At 40.8% G+C, this 24,000-nt stretch overlaps 1 protein-coding gene across 1 annotated transcript in view; it reads right to left on the minus strand.

Annotated features, from left to right (window-relative positions):
• The window catches only part of LOC115225281 (cleavage and polyadenylation specificity factor subunit 6), a 77,172-nt gene that overhangs the window by 45,347 nt on the left and 7,825 nt on the right, over positions 1-24,000 (minus strand). The window contains exons 3-8 of the mRNA XM_036513924.1: positions 19,449-19,535; positions 16,647-16,751; positions 14,836-14,939; positions 11,936-12,102; positions 6,896-7,075; positions 1,359-1,400 (exon numbers count right to left, since the gene is read on the minus strand). Of these exons, the coding sequence (XP_036369817.1) occupies positions 1,359-1,400; positions 6,896-7,075; positions 11,936-12,102; positions 14,836-14,939; positions 16,647-16,751; positions 19,449-19,535 (685 nt within the window). The remainder of the gene's footprint in view (positions 1-1,358; positions 1,401-6,895; positions 7,076-11,935; positions 12,103-14,835; positions 14,940-16,646; positions 16,752-19,448; positions 19,536-24,000) is intronic.

Raw genomic sequence — 24,000 nt, forward strand, 5'->3', positions numbered from 1 at the left:
GGGCTATAGCAGAAGACACTTGCCCAGGGTGCTGCATTGTGGGACTGAACCCAAGATCACAAAGCTGGTAAGCAAACTTCTTAATCAAACAGGTATGACTGTGCCTGAACTGGGTAACAGATTAGGTCTATCACCCAGGTAGGTCATGGCAGTATTTGAACTTAAAACACAAAGAGCCAGAACAGAAGCAGCAAGGCACCCTGTCCGACCTTCTTAGTTCTGGCTTGGCACAGGTTGTTTTTGCTATTTTTACTGCCCTACCCCAGCCCAAAATAAAATGTAAAGTCGACCTCAGTGTGATCTGAACTCAGAATGCAGAATTTGAAAAATAATGCCACAAGGAAATCTGTTCCTTACTCTAACAAGTCTACCAATTCACTACTAATAGTATGGTGTCATTTTAGGGGCATTGGCTGCTATTTCTTGTAGGTTGAACAACTTTGTTATTGAAGGTAGATGTGATCTGAGGAATGTTTGGCTGCTATTTCTTGTAGGTAGTGCTATTAATGGTAGAGTACGATTTCAATGACATTTGGCAGCTGTTTTTTGTAGGTTAACCGATTTCATTATTAATGGTAGGGTGTGATTTGAGTGGCATTTGGCTGTTTCTTATAGGGTATGATTTGAGGGGCATTTGGCTGCTATTTCTTGCAGATTGAATGATTTTTCTATCAACTGTAAGGTATGATTCGAGAGAGACTTGGCTGCTATTTCTCGTAGGTGGAACAATTTTTCTATCAACTGTAGAGTATGGCTTGAGGGACATTTGGCTGCTATTTCTTGCAGATTGAATGATTTTTCTATCAACTGTAAGGTATGATTCGAGAGAGACTTGGCTGCTATTTCTCATAAGTGGAACAATTTTTCTATCAACTGTAGAGTATGGCTTGAGGTACATTATTTGGCTGTTGCTTCTTGCAAATTGAATGATTTTTTTATCAATTGTAGTGTATGATCCGAGGGACACTTGGCCACTATTTCTTGTAGGTTGAACAATTATTTAAAAAAGCTCTCCTCGTTAACTGCTGAAGAAGTGACTAGCCATTATGTAGGACATTCTCTCGTTAAATTAAAAAGACAGAATGGCCAGCAGCTAGAAAAGAGGAGGGCGGGTGTAGAAGAAACATTTCGTTTCAATGTTGTGACATGGTTGTTAATACATAGGTTTTTATTCAATTAGGACAATCAAAAATTAATTAGGTAAACATTAACAAATCACACATATATATATATATATATATATATATATGTATGTGTATATACACATATATATATATATGCGTGTATTTTTTTTTTTTAAATGCTTTAAAAATATGAAAATTCAAATTTTATACACCCCTGTAATCGGTTAAACTTACTGAGCCTAAAGGTAGTGTACGCTCTCCTCAAATGTTTGAACGCTGCAAGACAGGAACAAATATCACATATTTTTTTTTGGTATTATTATTATTATTATTGTTGTTATTATTATTATTATTATTCACTAAATACATTTTATAATACTTTTATGTTATACCTTAACAATTATGTAATAGATAGGTTATAAAATATTAACGATACTACCAGTAATAACAATGTGTGAAATTATTATTATTATTATTAGTAATAGTATTTAACATAACAAATTTATACCAAGACGAGAGAAAGAGAGCGTAACATATTCCTTATAAAGCAAATAATAATAATAAATAATAATAATAATAAAAGGTTCAATTTTTGGCACAAAGCCAGCAATTTTAGTAGAAAGCTGTTAGTCAATTACATCGGCCCTGGGGCTCAACTGGAACTTATCAACCCCAAAAGGATACAAAGCGAAGTCAACATTGGTGGAATTTGACTAATAATAATAATAATAATAATAATAATAATAATGATAATAATAATGGTTTCAAGTTTTGCTACAAGGGCAGCTATTTTTTGGAGGAGGGGATAAGTCGATTATTCTCTAGAAAAACGACGAAGCCCCGGGGGAGGGTGTGTCAGCATCATTCTTGCTCACGACATCATAAGCGGAAAGTGTAACCTCTCGAAAGAGCTGTTCTTCACTCCTGCTCCAGGGCGTCGGCTGCGGGGGTCACTCCGAAAAGCTCTATCTGCGACGATTTCATCTCAATCGAAGGAGAGGGGCTTTCTCCGTCCGGGTTGCGGATCCGTGGAATAAGCTGCCGGACGAGATAGTGAAGATGCCGATGACCGCTCGGTTCAAAGTCTCTCTTGACCAGAAATGGCCTGAACTCTTTGCATGAACACCCTCCCTGTACATAACTCCATGTCCCCCTACATGGCCTTGCTTTTGCTTTTTGAGCCAAAAAATTAACTTAACTTAACTATCCACCCCCCAGCATTCAACTGGTACTTATTTTATCGACCCCGAAAGGATGAAAGGTAAAGTCAACCTTGGTAAAATTGAACTCAGAAAATGTAGCAACAGATGAATTACCACAATTCTGCCAGCTTGCCACCTTAATAATAATAATAATAATAATCATCCTTTCCACTAAAAGCAGAAGGCCTGAAATTTGGGGGTAGGGAGCTAGTCGATTACATCGCCCCTAGTGTTCAACAGGTACTTATTTTATCGAACCCATCATAAAGAAAGGTAAAAATTGACCTTGGCTGAATTTGAACTCAGAACATAGCGATGGGCGAAATACCGCTAAGTATTTCGTTTGGCGTGCTAATGATTCTGACAGCTCACCACCATAATAATAATAAATAATAAATAATAAATAATAAATAATAAATAATATAATAATAATAATAATAATAAATAATAAATAATAATAATATAATAATATATAATAATAATAATAAATAATAATAATAATAAATAATAATAATATAATAATAATAAATAATAAATAATAAATAATAAATAATAATAATATAATAATAATAATAAATAATAAATAATAATAATAATAAATAATAATAATAATAATAATAATAAATAATAAATAATAATAATAATAAATAATAATAAATAATAAATAATAATAATAATAATAATAAATAATAATAATAATAAATAATAAATAATAATAAAATAATAATAATAATATAAATAATAATAATAATAATAATAATAATAATAATCCTTTCTACTAAAAGCAGAAGGCCTGAAATTTAGGGGTAGGGTGCTAGTCAATTACATCGACCCCAGTCTTTCATTGGTACTAAATTTATCAACCCCGAAAGGATGAAAGGCAAAGTGAAACTCGATGGAATTTAAACTCAGAACCTAAGGAGAGACAAAATACCTATTTCTTTATTACCCACAAGGGGCTAAAAGACAGAGGGGACAAACAAGGACGGACATAGGTATTAAGTTGATTACATCGACCCCGAAAGGATGAAAGGCAAAGTCGACCTTGGCGGAATTTGAACTCACAACGTAACGGCAGACGATCTACCGCTAAGCATTTCGCCCGGCGTGCTAACATTTATGCCAGCTTGCCGTCCTATTACTACTACTACTAATAATAATAATCTTTTCTACTATAGGCACAAAGCCCGAAATCTGAGGGGAAAAGATTAGTCAATTACATCGACCCCAGTGTTCTATTGGAACTTATTTTATTGGCAACAAAGGGACGAAAGTCAACCCCAGCAGAATTTGAACTCAGAACGTAAATGGAGAGATAGGAACAGGTATTCTGCTGTAGAGGAGATACATGGCTACTCCATATTATATAAGGATGGGTGGCTGTATGCATGGCGTTGAGGGTTCATATAATGATAGAGGGATAAGGACAGATGTCTGGCTGTAGAAGAGATTTATCGTTACCTCAGCTAGAGGGAGATATGGTGAGGGAGCACCTTCAGCGTACAAGGTGAGCACAAGATAGAGAATAAGGACAGAGAAACAAAGGATTGGTGGACAGGTGAAACCACAAGAGTGTGGAAAGAGTGTTGCAGATGATATTAGAGGAGAACTGGAGAAGGAACTGACATTCTAAAGGGACATAAAAACAAGGGGTGATACATCATCTGTTTCTTTATTACCCACAAGGGGCTAAACATAGAGGGGACAAACAAGGACAGACAAACGGATTAAGTCGATTACATCGACCCCAGTGCATAACTGGTATCATCGTCATCATACATCCATGTTCAATGCTGGCATGACAAGAGTGGTTGGGTCCAAGGATTGCACCATGCTCCAGTGTCCCCTTTGGCAGAGCTTCTATGGCCAGATGCCTTTCCGAATTCCAACCACTTTTACAGCAGGGACTGGGTGCTTTTTCTGCATGGCACCTGCACTATTGAGGTCGCCATGCAGTTCACAGGACCACAAGCCCCGGGGGGGGGGAAGGTGTGTCAGCATCATGCTAAACGATGAGGAGATTACTACAAGAGAGACAGAGGGGAGGAGCAGGGCAGGTTCCTGAAGAGGGATCAGCATGGCCACTCACATCCAGTACAAGGTAGGGGGGGGGGGGAGAAAATGATCGGAAGGAGCTGCAAGACACAGATAATAGCAATAAAGCACCCAGGAGGCCCCACAGGGTACCAGCTGAGTAGAAGAGGGTGGGTGATTTGTAAGATTGTATGAGAAAGTGAATGAGATGAGGGCATTTAAAATATTAATTTTTTTTCTTTTGACCCTTTAGCATTCGGATTTCTTTGTTGAAATGTTATTTAACCAATTTATTCACACTGTTTTGAAATAATCGCACGTTATCTTATAACTTCAAGATCCCAATGGTGTGTGTGTTTATTTTTAGGATGACATTGCCGGGTAGGTGTGAGAAGTTGAATCTGGTCAGTTTTAACAGAAAACATACTATTTAGGCTGGATATGATTGAATTAAATGCTAAAGGGTTAAAGACATTAGGGTATGATTTTATTACAACAAGGCCCAGTCTTTAGTGTGGTGGTTTGTGTGACCCTGAGGACTATGTTAGAGGAGCACAAGCTTCTAAGACTTCCCATGCAGGACAGGTCAAAAGATAGGGGCCAGGCTAATATGGACTACTTCTTCCCACAAGGAAAATGCATTTACATAAATGACATTGACTCATCATCATTGTTTAGCGTCTGCTTTCCATGCTAGCATGGGTTGGACGGTTCGACAGGGGATCTGGGAAGCCAGAAGGCTGCACTAGGCTCCAGTCTGATCTGGCAATGTTTCTACGGCTGGATGCCCTTCCTAATGCCAACCACTCCGTGAGTGTAGTGGGTGCTTTTTACGTGCAACCGGCACAGGTGCCAGACGGGGCCGTCAAACGGCCATGGTCGGATGGTGCATTTTATGTGCCACCGGCACGGGGGCCAGGCGAGGCTGATGGTAAAAAAATAAATTGAAATTACGGAAGGACTTGACGAAAATTTAAAAACCAACGAGACCTAGGAAAGATCTTCCTTCAGGGCAGGTGACCGATGCCCTTACTGAGGTTGTGGCCCTGACACTAATTCAAGACAATCCAACTGAGATGAGCAGAAAAGACAACCCAGGGTCAAGAACAGTAAAGTTGACGATGGTCAAAGTTCTACATGGTGCGAATGGCTTAACTAAGTACAGTATGATTTGAAGAAGCTTTGGCTGCTATTTCATCAATGTCATTTATGAAGAATACCATCAGCAGTTCCAATAATCCATTCATTGCATTTTTGACCCTTTCAATATTAACCTGCCTGAGATCAGTCATGGTTCGATGATACAAAGTCCCCCCTTATTTTTTTTTTGTAAAAGTGATCTAAGTTAAAACCTTTCATCAAAATTCCATGTTAATTAACATTCCAATTGTCAGGTTACTTTATTATAAGAAAAATTATTTTCCTAAGTTCGTTATTTTCAAAATTAATTGAAACAAAAACCATGTACTTCAATAGAAATATGGTAATAAAAGGGTTAAAATTTAATTCACAAATTTTGTTGTTCCCTACAATGGCCAATGCATTCATTAATATTGCCAGTATGTCCCCTAAAACAGCCAATACATCAAAATTATCCTCTATGAACCCAAACATAGTTGGCACAACACTTAATGCAGTTGGAATGTTCCTTAAAGCAGCCGGTGTGTCCCCTAGACCAGTTGGTATGTTCCCTAAAGCAGCTGATATGACCCCTAGAACAGTAAGTATATTCCCCTCAAGCAGCCAGTATGTCCCCTAGACCAGTTGGTGTGTTCCCTAAAGCAGCTGATACAACCCCTAGAACAGCCAGTATGTCCCCTAGACCAGTTGGTATGTTCCTTAAAGCAGCTGATACGACCCCTAGAACAGCCAGTATGTTCCCTCAAGCAGCCAGTACGTCTCCTAGACCAGTTGGTGTGTTCCTTAAAGCAGCTGATACAATCCCTAAAACAGCCAGTATGTTCCCCTTGCTCGAGAGGGTCGGGAAACCTCTGAACCACCTGATACAATCCCTAAAACAGCCAGTATGTTCCCTAAAACAGCTGCAACATCCCCTAATGCAACGAGTATAGCCCTAAAGCAGCTAGCTCTTTAAGCAACCAATATGTTCCCTGAAGTGGTTGATATGCTCCTTAAAGTCAGCTAAAACTGCAGACAGATGTCCCCAATATGTATATAAATTATACCCACCCTGTCCCATCATTTGTCCCCTCTATTTAACCCTCAAATGCACACCAAATAAGGGAACATGGGGAGACAAGGTTATTGTCTGAAGTTTATCTTTGCAGTCAGTATAGTGGAAAACAAGGTGAAAGTGAAATGCGGGGCCAGAAAGAGAAGAGGAAAGAGAGGAAGAAGAGGAGGACAAGTGGCAGCAATGGGAGATTGATTAGTTTCACTCCTGCAATCCGGAAACACGTGAAGGGCCACACCACTCCATTTAGAAACATAAAAAAAAAAAAAAGGCGCAGAGTCAAGGGCAGCAGGGGTGGGACGGGGTGGGTCGGTTAAAAGAACTTCAATGAAAAATCTTACCATTGTATGGTGGTGGTGGTGGTCCAGAGGGGGGAGGTCCTGGAGGACCAGGAGGTCCCTGCTGCGGCGAAGACTGACTGGTGCGAGAGTTGCGGGAGACATACCGGCTGGGTTCCCTTCTGTTTCCACTGCTACTCCCACTTGGCCCCCGCTCCGCGGGTTTGCTGTTTGGCTCTTTGGCTAGAAATTGAAAGAGAATGTATGTAAGGGCTACTCACAACACATGGAATCAGAGATATCTGGCTCTCTGTCTAGTCTTTTACTGCTTTCAATCATTGGGCGCGGACATACTGGAGCACTGTCTGCAGAAGTTTTAGTCAGTTGTACCAACCCTAGCACTGATTTTAACCTGGTACATATTTTAACATTGCTAATTGCGCATTTGTTATTAAAGGACCATAATTTATACTTGACAGTAAAAGACCACAATTCATACTGGACATTAAAGGACCAGAAGTCTTATTTAAATTAAAGGATCACAATTTGTATTTCACAATAAAGGATAAATCGCATTTGGCATTCAAGGACCACAATTTATATGGACATTTAAGGGTCAGAATTCATACTGGACATTAAATAGCCACAACCCATATTTGACAATAAAGGAGCACAATTCGTGAAATTATAGGACCACTATTTGTATTTGACACTAAAGGATTAAAAGTCTTATTCAAAGTTAAAGGATCACAATTCATACTGGACATTCAATGGCCACAATTTATACTGGACATTAAAAGGCTGCAATCCATATTTAACATTGAAGGACCACAATTCATACTAACATTAAACAAGCAGTATTGTGTTTGATAAAGGACCACAATTGGTACTGGACATTTAGGGGCCACAATTCATACTAACATTAAACAAGCAGTATTGTATTTGATAAAGGACTAGAAGTCTTATTTTCAATTAAAGAACCACATTAAAGGACCACAATTGATAGCAGACATTTAAGGGCCACAAATCATACTACCCATTAAAGGGTCACAGTCCACATTTGATATTAAAGGATCATTCTTTCTATTTAACATTGAAGGTCCAGGAGTTTTATACGAAATTAAAGGATCATAATTTGTGTTTCATATCAAAGGACAACAAATTGTTTTCGGCACAATTTGTTACAGGAAATTTAAGGGCCATAATTCATGCTGAACATTAAAAAAACCACAATCCAAATTTGACATCTGAAGGACCACAATTCAACACAGAGAGGGAAGGGTGAAGGGGAGAGGAGAAGATTAGGGAAAGGGTGGGAGAGAAAAACAGAAAGGAGGGACAAGAGAGAGAGAGGAAGAGAGAGATAGACAGAAAAGAGATAAAGAAAATGGTGATTTATTATTAAAAGCAATCATCATCTTTTACAGTGGTTTCCATTAATACTCAGTAAGTATTAAATTTATATGATTCACACACAAAGGGGCTGTGGAAAAGTTCCTGGTTTTGAGGGTATCGCAAAAGGCTTGGCTGGAGACTTTATTTACATTTTTCATGAAAATGAAAACCTCTGCAATAGTTATATCAGATATATATTCAATTTTAAGTTACAGTTTGCAATGTTCTTTTCCCTTTTTTTAATTAGGATAATTACCATATTTGATGACCTAATAAGATGCGCGAGTGCATAGGACGCACCCATGCCGAAGCTATACTTTTTTTAAATAAAAGGTGGCGAGCTGGCAGAAATGTTAGCACACCGGACGAAATGCTTAGTGGTATTTCGTCTGCCGTTACATTCTGAGTTCTAATTCCGCCAAGGTTGACTTTGCCTTTCATCCTCTCGGGGTTAATAAATTAAGTCGCAGTTACGCACTGGGGTCAATGTAAACGACTTAATCCCTCTGTGTTTAGCCCCTTGTGGGTAGTAAAGAATAGGTATTTCGTCTGCCGTTACGTTCTGAGTTCAAATTCCGCCGAGGTCGACTTTGCCTTTCATCCTTTCGGGGTCGATTAAATAAGTACCAGTTACACACTGGGGGTCGATATAATCGACTTAATACCTATGTCTGTCCTTGTTTGTCCCCTCTATGTTTAGCCCCTTGTGGGTAGTAAAGAAATAGGTATTTCGTCTGCTGATACGTTCTCAGTTCAAATTCCGCCGAGGTCGACTTTGCCTTTCATCCTCTCAGGGTTGATAAATTAAGTACCAGTTACGCACTGGGGTCGATATAATCAACTTAATCTCTCTGTCTGTCCTTGTTTGTCCCCTCTGTGTTTAGCCCCTTGTGGGTAATAAAGAAATAGGTATTTTGTTCATCTTTACAGTCTGAGTTCAAATTCCGCCGGTCGACTTTGTCTTTCATCCTTTCGTGGTCGATAAATTAAGTACCAGTTACGCACTGGGGTTGATATAATCAACTTAATCTCTCTGTCTGTCCTTGTTTGTCCCCTCTGTGTTTAGCCCCTTGTGGGTAATAAAGAAATATATACTTTTTTTAAAAATAAATTACCACTAAAATGTTTTAATTCCTCCACTCACCCATATAAATTAATGTTATTACCAGTAATTATAAGCAATTTATTGCATCCACATTTGATATAAACATACCCTAGGCAATTGTTCACCAATAGATGGCAGCATATGTTTTGTAAACATACATACTGTTTTCAGTGAGTTTTGAGCCTACAGTGAATGCATTGGACGCAGGGGGATTTTTAAAGCCATTTTGGGATTTAAAAAAAAAGGTGCAGGAGTGGCTGTGTGGTAAGTAGCTTGCTAACCAACCACACGGTTGCGGGTTCAGTCCCACTGCGTGGCATCTTGGGCAAGTGACTTCTGCTATAGCCCCGGGCCGACCAATGCCTTGTGAGTGGATTTGGTAGATGGAAACTGAAAGAAGCTTGTCGTATATATGTATATATATGTGTATGTGCGTGTGTGTTTGTGTGTCTGTCCCCCTAGCATTGCTTGACAACCGATGCTGGTGTGTTTAGGTCCCCGTCACTTAGCGGTTCGGCAAAAAGAGACCGATAGAATAAGTACTAAAAGGTGGTGCTCCAGCATGGCCGCAGTCAAATGACTGAAACAAGTAAAAGAGTAAAAGAGAGTGCGTCTTATAGGCCATCAATTATGGTAATGCAATTAAATGAAATCAGAATAAATCTTATGCAATCAACTGTAATTGACTTCATTTGGATATGTAATAAATTAATCGATTTTACATCACTTTGACACTTAAACCCTTTTGTTACCATATTTCTGTTGAAGTACACAGTTTTCATTTCAATTAATTTCAAAATTAATGAAGAATTTAGTAAAGCAGATGTCTGGAACATGTATCAACATAAAATTTTAATGGAAGAGTGTAATTTAGATCAATTTAACCCTTTCATTACCAAATTTCTCTTGCAGGATACAGTCTTTGTTTCAATTAATTTTGAAAATAACGAACAATTAAATAAAATAACTCATTAGTAAACTGTTATTTGGAACAAATGAAAATGAAATCTTTGATGGAAGGTTTTGTTCATGTTTTAGAATGTTGGAAGGATTGTTCATTGTTTTAGGATGACATCCGAGCGTGATTGTTGCCTGAGCGGCTATCTGGCCTCCGTGCTGGTGGCACGTAAAAGGGCACCATTCGAGCGTGATCGTTACCAGCATCGCCTTAATGGCACCTGTGCCGGTGACATGTGTAAAAGATTTGAGCGAGGTCGTTGCCAGTACCGCCTGACTGGCCCCATGCCGGCGGCACGTAAAAAGCACCCACTGCACTCTCGGAGTGGTTGGCGTTAGGAAGGGCATCCAGCTGTAGAAACTCTGCCAGATCAAGATTGAAGCCTGGTGCAGCCATCTGGTTTGCCAGCCCTCAGTCATTCGTCCAACCCATGCTAACATGGAAAGCGGACGTTAAACGATGATGATGATGTTGTAGAGTAGATGTAAGGGGCCAGATCTGGTCATTTTGAACATAAAACCAACCAAATATTAGGGGTGGATATGGTATGTTCCAATGCTGAAGGATTAAAACTTGTCCCTACCATGTCGTCCTCTTTTTGCACCAACTGCTTAATGTGCATGCACATATGTGCACGCATGCACCCTTGTCTTGACATCACAAGAGGTTTTAAAAAAGTACATCATCACCATCATCATTATACATGCAAATTTATTTGTTTCCAGCCTTCTGAGAAAGCCATATCTGGCCATAGGCGAGCTGGCAAAAACATTAGCACGCCCAGCGAAATGCTTAGCGGTATTTCGTCTGCCGTTACGTTGAGAGTTCAAATTCTGCAGAGGTTGACTTTACCTTTCATCCATTCGGGGTCGATAAATTAAGTACCAGTTACGCACTGGGGTCGATGTAATCGACTTAATCCGTTTGTCTGTCCTTGTTTGTCCCCTCTATGTTTAGCCCCTTGTGGGTAGTAAAAAAAAAACAAAAAAAAAACATATCTGGCCATAGAGAAATGCTATCTTCCTTGGAAACGGGTGAGGGTATGCAGCAGGAAGAGCATCCAGCCATAGTAAATCTGCTTCAGCAAATTGGGCCTGACCCAGCCATGCATACAAAAGTGAATGTTAGAATGATAATGATGATAAAATGGCTGTGTGGTAAGAAGCTTGCTTCCCAACCACATGGATCCAGATTCAATCCCACTGTGTGGTACCTTGGGCAAGTGTCTTCCACTATAGCCTCAGGCTGACCAAGGGTTTGTGAGTGGATTTGGTAGATGGAAACTGAAAGAAGCTCATCATATATATGGCCGTTGCCAGCGTCGCCTGGCCTCCGTGCCAGTGGAATGTAAAAAGCACCATCCGAGCGTGGCCATTTGCCAGCCCCGTCTGGCACCTGTGTCGGTGGCATACAAAAAACACCCACTACACTCATGGAGTGGTTGGCGTTAGGAAGAGCATCCAGCCGTAGAAACATTGTCAAACTGTCCAACCCATACCAGCATAGAAGATGGATGACGATGACGATGATGACGAATGTGAATAAATAAGTAAGCATTACATATGACAAAGAAATCTAAAGGGTAAAAGCATAAAACAAACAAAAAGAAAGAAAGAAAGAAAGAAAGAACCAAATGCACTGCTACCTGTTGGTGGCGGTGGTTCCCCTTTCCTGGCCTGGGCTTCAAACTGGTTTAAGGACGTTCGGTTGCAGTGGGTCACTATCGGGGTTTGACTGTGGATCTTCTTCTTGGGTAATTTGTCGAAGATGATTCGAGACGATGCCTCAGAGCCAACCGCAACCACAGCAAAACTGAAACAGGCAAAACAATGGAATGAGTGGACACAGTGTACATACATACATACATAAAAGGACAAAGGGTAAAGACCCTCCCCCCTTCGGTACAACCACATTAGGTCGGCAAATAATCATTACTTTAAAGTGCTGCTACTGAATATCTCTCCCAAGCATACCAGCTTCCACTCTCCACACCATTATCTTTATATATATAAAACTGAGAATATGTGTCTGTCTGTGTGTGTGTTTCCCTAAAACTTGAGAACTACACAACCAATTTCATTCAAATTTTACACATGCCTTACTTAGGGTCCGGGGAATGTCATCGGCAAAAAGTAATTTTTAACTTTTTGCCTAGGGCGAGCCCACAGCAATATCAAATCTTCTCCACTACGATTCCCTAAAACTTGAGAACTACATAACCAATTCCATTCAAATTTTACACATGCCTTACTTAGGGTCTATGTAGTTTCATGGGAAAAAAAAAATGTTCAACTTCTTGCCTAGAGCGAGCCCATAGCAATATCATATCTTCTTCACTATTTCAGTATTATATGTTAAAAGTGAAACAAAAACGTTTCTCTATTTATGTCAGATACTTTCACTTTAACAATAAAAATAATAATAACAATTGAATTATATGTAGTAAGTAATAATTAAAATCAAACTAAAGTATAATATAATCGTAACATAAAAAAAAAAGTAAAAATAGCAATTGGTATAAAATTGCATCAATGACTTGAACTTGAATAAGTGGTTTCACATGAATGGGAATAAATTGAAAATAAAATTAGCGTGCAGACATGGAATAGTCCAGATGGATAATAAAAAATTAAATTAAAGAAAAGACTATTGTCTATAAAGTATACAATGTAGAGAAAAAAGATTTGAACACATGGAGGAAAGCACCTTCGAAAAGTGTCTTGGTGCAACTATGAAAGGCATCTAATCAGAGGCGGTAAATTCACCACAATAGAAGCAAGGTTCGAGTCAACGGAGCTTGCAAGGGAATACTCGACTCGTATGTACATAAGGTAAAGAGTAAGATCTGCATCTAGGACTCATCAAATCCTTGTCGGACCCTGTCCAACCCATGCAAGCATGGGACATGCCTTTAACTGGAGATGATTATATAAAAGAGAAACATTGTTGTTTCTAAATCTCTCAACGAGAGATATTCAGTAACGATTATTTGCCAACCTAATGATGTGGCCCCGTTTGGGGTGAATGCTACTGTTGTTTAACCCCAGGAGACATCGTCTCTGGCTGGCTATATGACACACGATCTGTGTCCTTATATAGTGGATGGGACTTGTGGAAGGGGAAGACCTAGAAAGACATGGGACAAAGTGCTGAAGCCGATCTCAAGACACCCAGCCTTATGAAGGAGAGGACTAAGGACTGAGACATCTGGCACCTTGCAGCACTCAAGACCCATCCACCACAGCAGAATTGATAAACACACCAGTGCTGGTGCCACATAAAAAGCACTGGGGTTGATGCCATGACAAAAGCTCTGCTACTGGTGCTACAAAAAAAAAAAAAAGCACCGATGCTAGTGCCATGTAAAATGCACCAAGTACACTCTGTAGAGTGGTTGGCATTAGGAAGGGCATCCAGCCATAGAAACCATATCAAAGCAGACCTCACAGGTGCTGGTCCTACATAAAAAGCACCCAGTACACTCTGTAAAGTGGTTGGCATTAGGAAGGGCATCCAGCCATAAAAACCGTACCAAAGCAGACCTCACTGGTGCTGGTTCCACATAAAAAGCACCCAGTACACTCTATAAAGTGGTTGGCATTAGGAAGGGCATCCAGCTGTAGAAACCATACCAAAGCAGACCTCACAGGTGCTGGTGCCACATAAAAAGCACCCAGTACACTCTGTAAAGTGGCTGGCATAAGGAAGGGCACCCAGCCATAGAAACCATACCAAAGCAGACCTCACTGGTGCTGGTTCCACATAAAAAGTACCCAGTACACTCTGTAAAGTGGTTGGCATTAGGAAGGGCATCCAGCCATAGATACCACGCCAGAGCAAGACAATGGAGCCTGATGCAACACCTGACCATACCAGCTCCAGTCAAACTGTCCAACCCATGCCAACATGGAAAACGGACAGTAAATGATTATAGTGGTGGTGGTGTGTGTTTTTGTCCCCTACCAAAAGCACTTCACAACTGCTGTTGGTTTGTTTACATCCACATAAATCAGCCGTTTAGCAAAAGAGGCTGACAGAGTAAGTTGTAGACTTAAATAGATAATGTGGGGTCAACTAAACCCTTGAAGGAGATGCCCCAACCACATGGTTGTGGGTTCAATCCCACTGGGTGGTACTTTGGCCAAGTGACTTCTACTACAGCATCAAGCCGACCACAGCCTTGTACATGGATTTGGTAGAAGGAAACTGAAAGAAGCCCATCATATGTGTGTGTGTGTGTGTGTGTGCAGGTGTTTGCCGTGACAACCAGTGTTGGTGTGTTTCTGTCCTCATAACTTAGTGGTTTGGCAAAGAGACAGATAGACTAAGGACTAGGCTTTAAAAATTAAGCCCTGGGGTCGAATTGTTTGACAAAAACACTTTGAGGTGGTACTCCAGTATGGCCGCATTCGAACGACTGAAACGAGTGAAAGAATAAAAGAAAAACAAAACAAGCAAACAAACTTCGAGGTGGTGCCCCAGCATGGCCACAGCTCATGAGCTGAAACTAGATAAAATAAAAAAAATCAAAAAAACAAACGTTACCCCTTGGATTGGCCGTTGGCTCTGTTTTCATAGAATTTAATTTCAAGCAAATCTGGGACTCCGATCGAAGCAATAATGTCTGTTAAATCTTGGTCAGTTGTCCACTGAAATAATATTAAATATTCGGGATAAATAACAACATGAATTCTTGGGTGGAATGAACACAAACAAAACAAAATACTAAATATATAACTGTGGGCGTGGCTGTAGGGTAAGAAGCTTGCTTCTCAATCACATTGTTCTCGGTTCAATTCCGCTGAATGGCACCTTGGGCCAGTGCCCTCTACTGTGGCCTTGGCCTGGCCTGGCCAAAACCTTGTGAATGGATTCAGTAGAGAAAAACTGAAAGAAGCCCATTGTAATATGTATGTATGTGTGTGTGTGTGTGTGTGTGTGTGTGTGTGTGTGTGTGTGTGTGTGTGTGTGTGTGTGTGTGTGTGTGTGTGTGTGTATATATATATATATATATATACACACATACAAAGAAGCCCATTGTTATATATATATATATATATACACACATACAAAGAAGCCCATTGTTATATATATATATATATATTGCTTTCAAAATGTGACCTCATGTGTACCGTTGGCAATTTTTTTTCCTTTGTCTTCCCTTCTCCTATGTTTCCGACGAAGAGCTCCGCTCAAAATGTTAAACCCTCCTTCTTTCCATCTTTCCTGAGCGTCCAATAATTCTATATTTGTTCCACGTCCTCACGTTGTTGTGTTTTCTCTTTGTGTTTTCATGCTTGGATTAACTATATATATATATTTTATAATTAGGGCTTAGCAAAGATTTGCTTTACCACATACCGAAGTTTAGAAATAGCAGCCAAAGAACCTTAGCTATTTCTTCTACTTTAAGAAGAGACTTCCAGGAGGTGTGGCTGTGTGGCACCTTGGGCCAACCAAAGCCTGGTGAATGGATAACAAGTCCCCATAACAAGTACTGGGGTTGGTTTGTTCAATGAAGATTCTTCAAGGTAGGGCCCCAACATAGCTTCAGTACCTAATGCCGGGTACAAGATATAAGGTTTAAAAGAGGAAGGACAATGCAATCTCGATATGCGAACTCCAACTTTTTTGTATTTTAAAATCAGTAGAGGGATTCAGTCGGCCATTGGTGTTTAAGTAACAGGAAGGACATCCAGGCCTAAAATGTTGCCCAAGTGAGGTTATTACAGAGAGCAGGGGAGGACAGAGGGTAAGCAGTTGCATACAGAAGTGGCGATCACTTAAAGTGGATCGAACTTGTGGAAGTGAGAGAGCCAGGAAAACATGGGATGAAATATTGAAGGCCGATCTCAAAATGATGAACCTTACAAAGGAGATGACAAAGGACAAAGATATGTGGTGCACTGCTGTACTCGAGAAGACATGCCCACCACAATAGAATTGAGATCCTAAAACCCAAGTGTCATGTAAAAAGCACTGGTGATGGTGCCATGCATAAAAGCACCCAGTACATTATGTGAAGTGGTTGGTGCTAGCAATAGCAGCCAGCAGTAAAAACCAAGCGAAAAGAGATGAGAGCTAACGAAGATGATTAAGGGCTGAGATATCTGGTGCATCGCTGTACTCAAAAAGCCCTGTCCACCACAACAGAATCGGTACCAGTGCTGGTGCCACGTTAAAAGCATCCAGTATGCTCTGCGGAGTGGTTGGCATTTGGAAGGGCATCCAGCTGTAGAAACCATGCCAGAACAGACAATGGAGCTCGGTATAGCCCCTAGCCTTAACTTTCATACCAGCATGGAAAACAGCTGTAAAATGATGATGATGATGATGATGATAGTGATAGGACTTACCCAAGTGAGGTTTCCAACATACAGACTGACCCTTTTGCCAGTATAGTTTGCAGGCATAATAGGGGCCGAAGAACCGGATTTAGTGTCATGACGCATTTCTCCGTGCTGCAAAAGAAAATATACTTAAAATTATTCCAAAACAATTTTGTGGGTGCTGGAAGTTAAACCCTAAGTTGTACCATGGGATCAATATGACCCCAGGCTTACTAAAAGCACTAGAAAATCCAAACTGCTAGGTTTTATGATTCCCTATTCCACCTATTCTTTTTTTATGGTATTAGCTGTTTAGACTGAATCAATTTTGTCTCCATTATCATTATTATTATTATCATCATCAAGGTGGTGAGCTGGCAGAATCATTAACACACCAGGCAAAATGCTTAGCAGCATTTCGCCCTTCTTTATGTTCTGAGTTCAAATCCTGCCAAGGTCGACTCTGCCTTTCACTCTTTCAGGGTCGATAGATTAAGTGCCAATGAAACACTAGAGTCGATGTAATTGACTAAGTCTCCTCCCCCAAAATTTCAGGTCTTGTGCCTAGAGCAGAAAGGATTATTATTATTATTATTGTTATTATCATCGTCATCATAAGGTGGCAAACTGGCAGAATTGTTAGCATACTAGGCAAAGCCTACCTCGGCAGAATTTGAACTCAGAACATAAAAAACGATGAAATACCATTCGGCATTTTGCCTGACATTTTAACAATTCTGCCAACTTGCCTTAATAATAATAATAATAATAAATGCCCTGATGCAATACCAGGCAGTGGCTCTCGTGGCTTCTGATCTTAACTGATTGGAAGTGTTATCACGTACATTGTTTTGTCTTGGTATAAAAGATGGGCTACAGCAAATATTCTGCTCAATACCACAGATTTGCTTGTCAGTTGTTTGACCTTAACCAGTTGAGCATGTCCCTTAGTGGCTGACGATATGTGCATCTCTGATCACAAGCAGAAGTAGTGGGGGAGCATCATAGCCATGTGTTGAGAGGAATTCTTTGGGGTTTGAATAATTCACATTTGGAAACATGAGTGGTTCGTTCAATATCCTTAAACAACCCTTATTCAGGGACCTTTTGAGCGGGATGGGCTACTCGACCAGAAGAAAATTCTAACTGGGCCCCACCTGGTGTACCCTTATCAGACGGGTAGTCATGATGGGTATACTGGGCTTCATATATTTTACCCCAGTGTCACTTTGATGGCATGCACTGCTCTCTCACTCAATAATAATGATTTCAAATTTTGCCGCAAGGGCAGCAATTTTGGGAAAGGGGATGAGTCAATTACATCGACCCCAAAAGGATGAAAGGTAAAGTCGACCTCAGCAGAATTTGAACTCAGAACGTACCAACAAGCAAACTACTGCTAAGCATCTTGTCCAGCGTGCTGACAATTCTGCCAACTCACTGCCTTACTAATACTAATACTACTACTACTAATAATAATAATTCTGGCACAGGGCCACCATGTCAAAACCAGGACACACTAACACATACAATATACATACATACACATATATAGCACACACACACACGTCATGCTAAGTAAAATCGTGGCCATCCATACAAACAGGCATGTCCTCTGCAACCATAAGCCCCACTTCCCCTCACACATAAACGCACACAAAATTCTGTCCTCTGGCAAAACACATCCACAATGATCAGCTGCCCAAAACTCTGACCACTTCACTGCAGGGCCCTCACTTGCTATCACTAAATATTTCCCTTCACTCATGGTACACTGCTTCTATCCCCTCTGTGCTACTTATGCTCCCACCACCACTGTTCCCAGTGGTCCTTAACCTTTTTCTTTCCCTAGTGCCTACCTAAGTAGTGAGTGAGGGACCAAGACTGAAGTAACTTGACATGGATGATAATTTATAAATTTTACTCAAATGGAGTTCACAATATACCAAGAAAACAGGCAAGACTGTATCATCATCATCATCGTTTAACCATTTAGTATTTAAACCGACCAGATCCAGGCCCTCACACCTACCCTACAATGTTATTCTACATTAAGTAATTACACCATCAAGATCTTGAAGATATGGGATAATGCATGATTAATTCAAATCAATGTGAATCAATAAGCATTATGTTTGATAGAATAATCTGAACACTAAAGGGTTAACGTCCGTTTTCCATGCTAGCATGGGTTGGACGGTTCGACCGGGGTCTGGGAAGCCAGGAGGCTGCACCAGGCCCAGTCAGATTTGGCAGTGTTTCTACAGCTGGATGCCCTTCCTAACGCCCTATCCAGGAATCAAAACCACAACCATACAATCATGAGTCCAGCACCCTAACCTATTTCTTTACTACCCACAAGGAGCTAAACACAGAGAGGACAAACAAGGACAGACAAACGGATTAAGTCGATTACATCGACCCCAGTGCGTAACTGGTACTTATTTAATCAACCCCGAAAGGATGAAAGGCAAAGTCGACCTTGGCGGAATTTGAACTGTGAACATGGCAACAGACGAAATACGGCTACGCATTTCGCCCGGCGTGCTAACATTTCTGCCAGCTTGCTGCCTTCCTAACCACTAAGCCACGTCCCTAAAGACCATCATAGTTTTGGGGAATGATTCACTTGTCACGTCTTACAGCATTTACCCTAAGCCACACACCTCCACACACAATACATAAACATATACAAACACACACACGCACACATATATAATAAATGAACCGAAGAGACACAACTGGTAGACCTCATGGGATGGGTGTGCCTGTGGTTATATATGTGGTAGGAGTTCAAGAGTGTGTGTGTCTCTCTCTCTGTTTACTTACTCTGTTCCTGGCAAAATACACGGAAGAAGCGCGGTCGTGATCTCGCGTGTCCTGGGAAGATTCAGGGTCGACGCCATGGGAATAGAGCTGTGCAGAGGGCAAGATAGAGAGAGAGAGAGAAGATAAGATGTGTAGAAGGTAACATGGATGGACAGAACATCTACTACTACTACTACTACTACTACTACTGCTACTAAAAGAACAACATCAAAAGCCAAAGACACAATAAGCACGATAAGGAATTGAAAAGGGAGACATAGAGACGGAGGAGGAGGAGGCAAGGCACGGATGCTGGGGAATCTTGACAACGATGACGACGAGATTGTAGGAGACAATGACGACAACAACAACAACAACGATAGTAACTGTGCAATGGAGGAATAAAAATGTTCTAGATTTGACTAATGTAATATGCAGTCTAACACTTTAGTATTTATAACTAGCCAAAATATTTGACCTGTCTTATGCTTTGAATTTGGTCAGACCTGGCCCCTTGCACCTATCCTAAAATGTCCTTCTAAAAATAAATTTTCACATAATTGAAATTTCGAAGCTATCAGACAATGCAGGATTAATTCAAAACATTGCAAATAAACCTTGCATTTGATGGAGTAATCTGGATGATACAGGGTTAAATGTACCCTAGTATATCACTGCTATTTTGTTTTATTAATCTTAGAAGGACAAAAACTAAAGGTAGTCTTAATCTTCTATTATAATTCTATTCGCATCTAGGAGTTTTATAATATTAACCCTTTAGCATGTAAGCTGGCCATGTCCAGTCCAAATACTGTTTTATGATCAAACTGGACAGATCTCGCCTCTCACACCTACCCTATAATGTCATTCTAAAATTAAACAATCACATCATTGAAATCTTGAAGCTATGAGAAAATACATGATTATTTCAAAACAATGTGAATCAATAAACAGTACATTCAACAGTAATCTGAGTGCTAAAGGGTTAAAAAATAAAATATTATTTTAACCCCACCCCTAAAATTGATGACCTTGTGCCAAAATTTGAGCCATTATTATTACTATTATTCATCATCATCATTTAACGTCCGTTTTCTGCGCTAGCACGGGTTGGACGGTTCGACTGGGATCTGGGAAGCCAGGGGCTGCACCAGGCTCCAGTCTGATCTGGCAGTGTTTCTACAGCTGGATGCCCTTCCTAACGCCAACCACTCCACAAGTGTAGTGGGTGCTTTTTACGTGCCACCAGCACAGGTGCCAGGGGAGTCTGGCATCGGCCACGTTCGAATGGTGTTTTTTATTACTAGTATTATTATTTTTTTTAATTATTAAGGTGTTTGTGGACAGATGAGTGAATTTGATGTTGCTCAATAGGGGTATGAAACCGCACAAGCTATCGGGCCCCGCTGCTGATATTGGGGGTTGCATTCTATGCTTTGACCCAAGCATAGAATAGGGCTCACCTCTTTGAGCTGGGAACTGAATGGAATGTCTGGGGTGTGTCTGGAGGCTACCCCTTCCTAAAAAAACGGGGAATAGGCCTGGGTATATAAAATTATTATTATTAAGGCGCAGGAGTGGCTGTGTGGTATGTAGCTTGTTTACCAACCACATGGTTCCGGGTTCAGTCCCACTGCGTGGCACCTTGGGCAAGTGTCTTCTACTACAGCCTCAGACCGACCAAAGCCTTGTGAGTGGATTTGGTAGATGGAAACTGAAAGAAGCCCGTCGTATATATGTATATATATATATATATATATATATAGGCGTAGGAGTGGCTGTGTGGTAAGTAGCTTGCTTACCAACCACATGGTTCTGGGTTCAGTCCCACTGCGTGGCACCTTGGGCAAGTGTCTTCTGCTATAGCCTCGGACCAACCAAAGCTTTGTTAGTGGATTTGGTAGATGGAAACTGAAAGAAGCCCGTTGTATATATGTATATATGTATATATATATATATATACATATATATATATATAATATATATATGCGTGTGTGTGTTTGTATGTCTGTGTTTGTCCCCCTAGCATCACTTGACAACCGATGCTGGTGTGTTTATGTCCCCGTCACTTAGCGGTTTGGCAAAGGAGACCGATAGAATAAATACTGGGCTTACAAAAGAATAACTCCTGGGGTCGAGTTGCGCGATTAAAAAGCGGTGCTCCAGCATGGCCACAGTCAAATGACTGAAACAAGTAAAAGCGAAGGTGGCAAGCTGGCAGAATTGTTACCATGCCAGCCAAAATGGATAGCAGCATTTTAATCATTCTGGGTTCAAACTGCACTACAGTCAAATTTGTTTTTCATTTTTCTGGGGGTTGAGGAAGTAAGTACAAATTAAACACTGGAGATTAATGTAATCAACTTATCCCTTCCTGTTAAATTTCAGGACTTGTGCCTATAGTAGAAAGAATCATTATCTCCGTCATAGCAAAGGCAGAGGTATTGTTTTCAGTCATATTTGTTTGTTTGTCCATGGACAAAATATCTCAAGAACCGCTGGATGGATTTGGATGAAACTTTCAGGGATGTTTGGCCTTGTGACTGACACGAACTGATTAGATTTTGGGATCAATCCGGTACTGGACAAGGATTCTGGATTATTTGTTGTATTTAACCCTTTAGTGTTCAGATTACTCTGTTAAATGTATTTTACTTACTTTACTTACTTTTACTTGTTTCAGTCATTTGACTGCGGCCATGCTGGAGCACCGCCTTTAGTCGAGCAAATCAACCCCGGGACTTATTCTTTGTAAGCCCAGTACTTATTCTATCGGTCTCTTTTTACCAAACCGCTAAGTGACGGGGACGTAAACACACCAGCATCGGTTGTCAAGCAATGCTAGGGGGACAAACACAGACACACAAACGCATATATATATATACGACAGGCTTCTTTCAGTTTCCGTCTACCAAATCCACTCACAAGGCATTGGTCGGCCCGGGGCTATAGCAGAAGACACTTGCCCAAGATGCCACGCAGTGGGACTGAACCCGGAACCATGTGGCTGGTTAGCAAGCTACTTACCACACAGCCACTCCTGCGCCTATGTATAATACCTTTTCACTCAAATTGTTTTGAATTAATCATGCATTATCTTATAGCTTTGAGGTTTCAATGATGTGATTGTTTATTTTCAGAATGACATTGTAGGTCAGGAGTGAGAGGCTAGATATGGCAAGTTTGAATATAAAACATGCAGAATATATTGGGCCGGATTTGGCCGGTTTAAACACTAAAGGGTTAAACATTAAACATTGATGATGAAGGGAAATGCTACCATTCTCGGAAGCAGGTGAGGGTTGGCAATATGAAGGCAATACAACTGTAGAAAATCTATCTCGACAAATTCCATCCAACCCATGAAAGCATGGAAAAGCTGATGTCAAAATGATGATGAAAGTAAATATGAGGCTAAAGTACTCAAGTTTAACCTTTTTTGGTACCATATTTCTGTTGAAATTAATTTTGAAAATAGGAATTTAGTAAAATAATTGTCATTATTATAGGCGCAGGAGTGGCTGTGTGGTAAGTAGCTTGTTTACCAACCACATGGTTCCGGGTTCAGTCCCACTGCGTGGTACCTTGGGCAAGTGTCTTCTACTATAGCCTCGGGCCGACCAATGCCTTGTGAGTGGATTTGGTAGACGGAAACTGAAAGAAGCCCGTCGTATATATGTCATCATCATCATCATCATTTAACGTCCGCTTTCCATGCTAGCATGGGTTGGACGGTTCAACTGGGGTCTGGGGAGCCCGAAAGCTGCACCAGTCCAGTCAGATCTGGCAGTGTTTCTACAGCTGGATGCCCTTCCTAACGCCAACCACTCCGAGAGTGTAGTGGGTGATTTTATGTGCCACCGACACAGGTGCCAGACGAGGCTGGCAAACGGCCACGCTCGGATGGTGTTTTTTTTATGTGCCACCGACACAGGTGCCAGACGAGGCTGGCAAACGGCCACGCTCGGATGGTGTTTTTATGTGCCACCGACACAGGTGCCAGATGAGGCTGGCAAACGGCCACGATCGGATGGTGCTTGTTACGTGCCCACAGCACGGAGGCCAGTCGATGCGGTACTGGCTACGGCCACGTTCGGATGGTTTTCTTGTGTGCCACGTGCCACCGGCACTGGTACCACAAGGATACAAATTCCATTGATGTTCATCTATTTTGATTTGTTTTGATTTGATTTTCACTTGCCTCAACAGGTCTTCACAAGTGTCACAAGAAGGAAGGTATGCACAGGTGGACTGACTACGTCCCAGGTAGGGGCCATGGGTTATGGCCTGACTAGTCTTGCCGGGTCTTCGGATGGTGTTTTTATGTGCCACCGACACAGGTGCTAGATGAGGCTGGCGAACGGCCACGATCGGATGGGGTTTGTCATGTGCCCACCGCACTGACTACAGCACTGATGGATTTCTTGTGTGCCACAGGCACTGGTACCACAAGATACAAATTCCATTGATGTTCATCTATTTGTCTATTTTGATTTGATTTGATTTGATTTGATTTTCACTTGCCTCAACCGGTCTTCACAGGTGTCACAAGAGGAAGGTATGCACAGGTGGA

The sequence above is a fragment of the Octopus sinensis genome, linkage group LG27 (genome assembly GCF_006345805.1).
Source record: "Octopus sinensis linkage group LG27, ASM634580v1, whole genome shotgun sequence".
Lineage (NCBI taxonomy): Eukaryota > Metazoa > Mollusca > Cephalopoda > Octopoda > Octopodidae > Octopus > Octopus sinensis.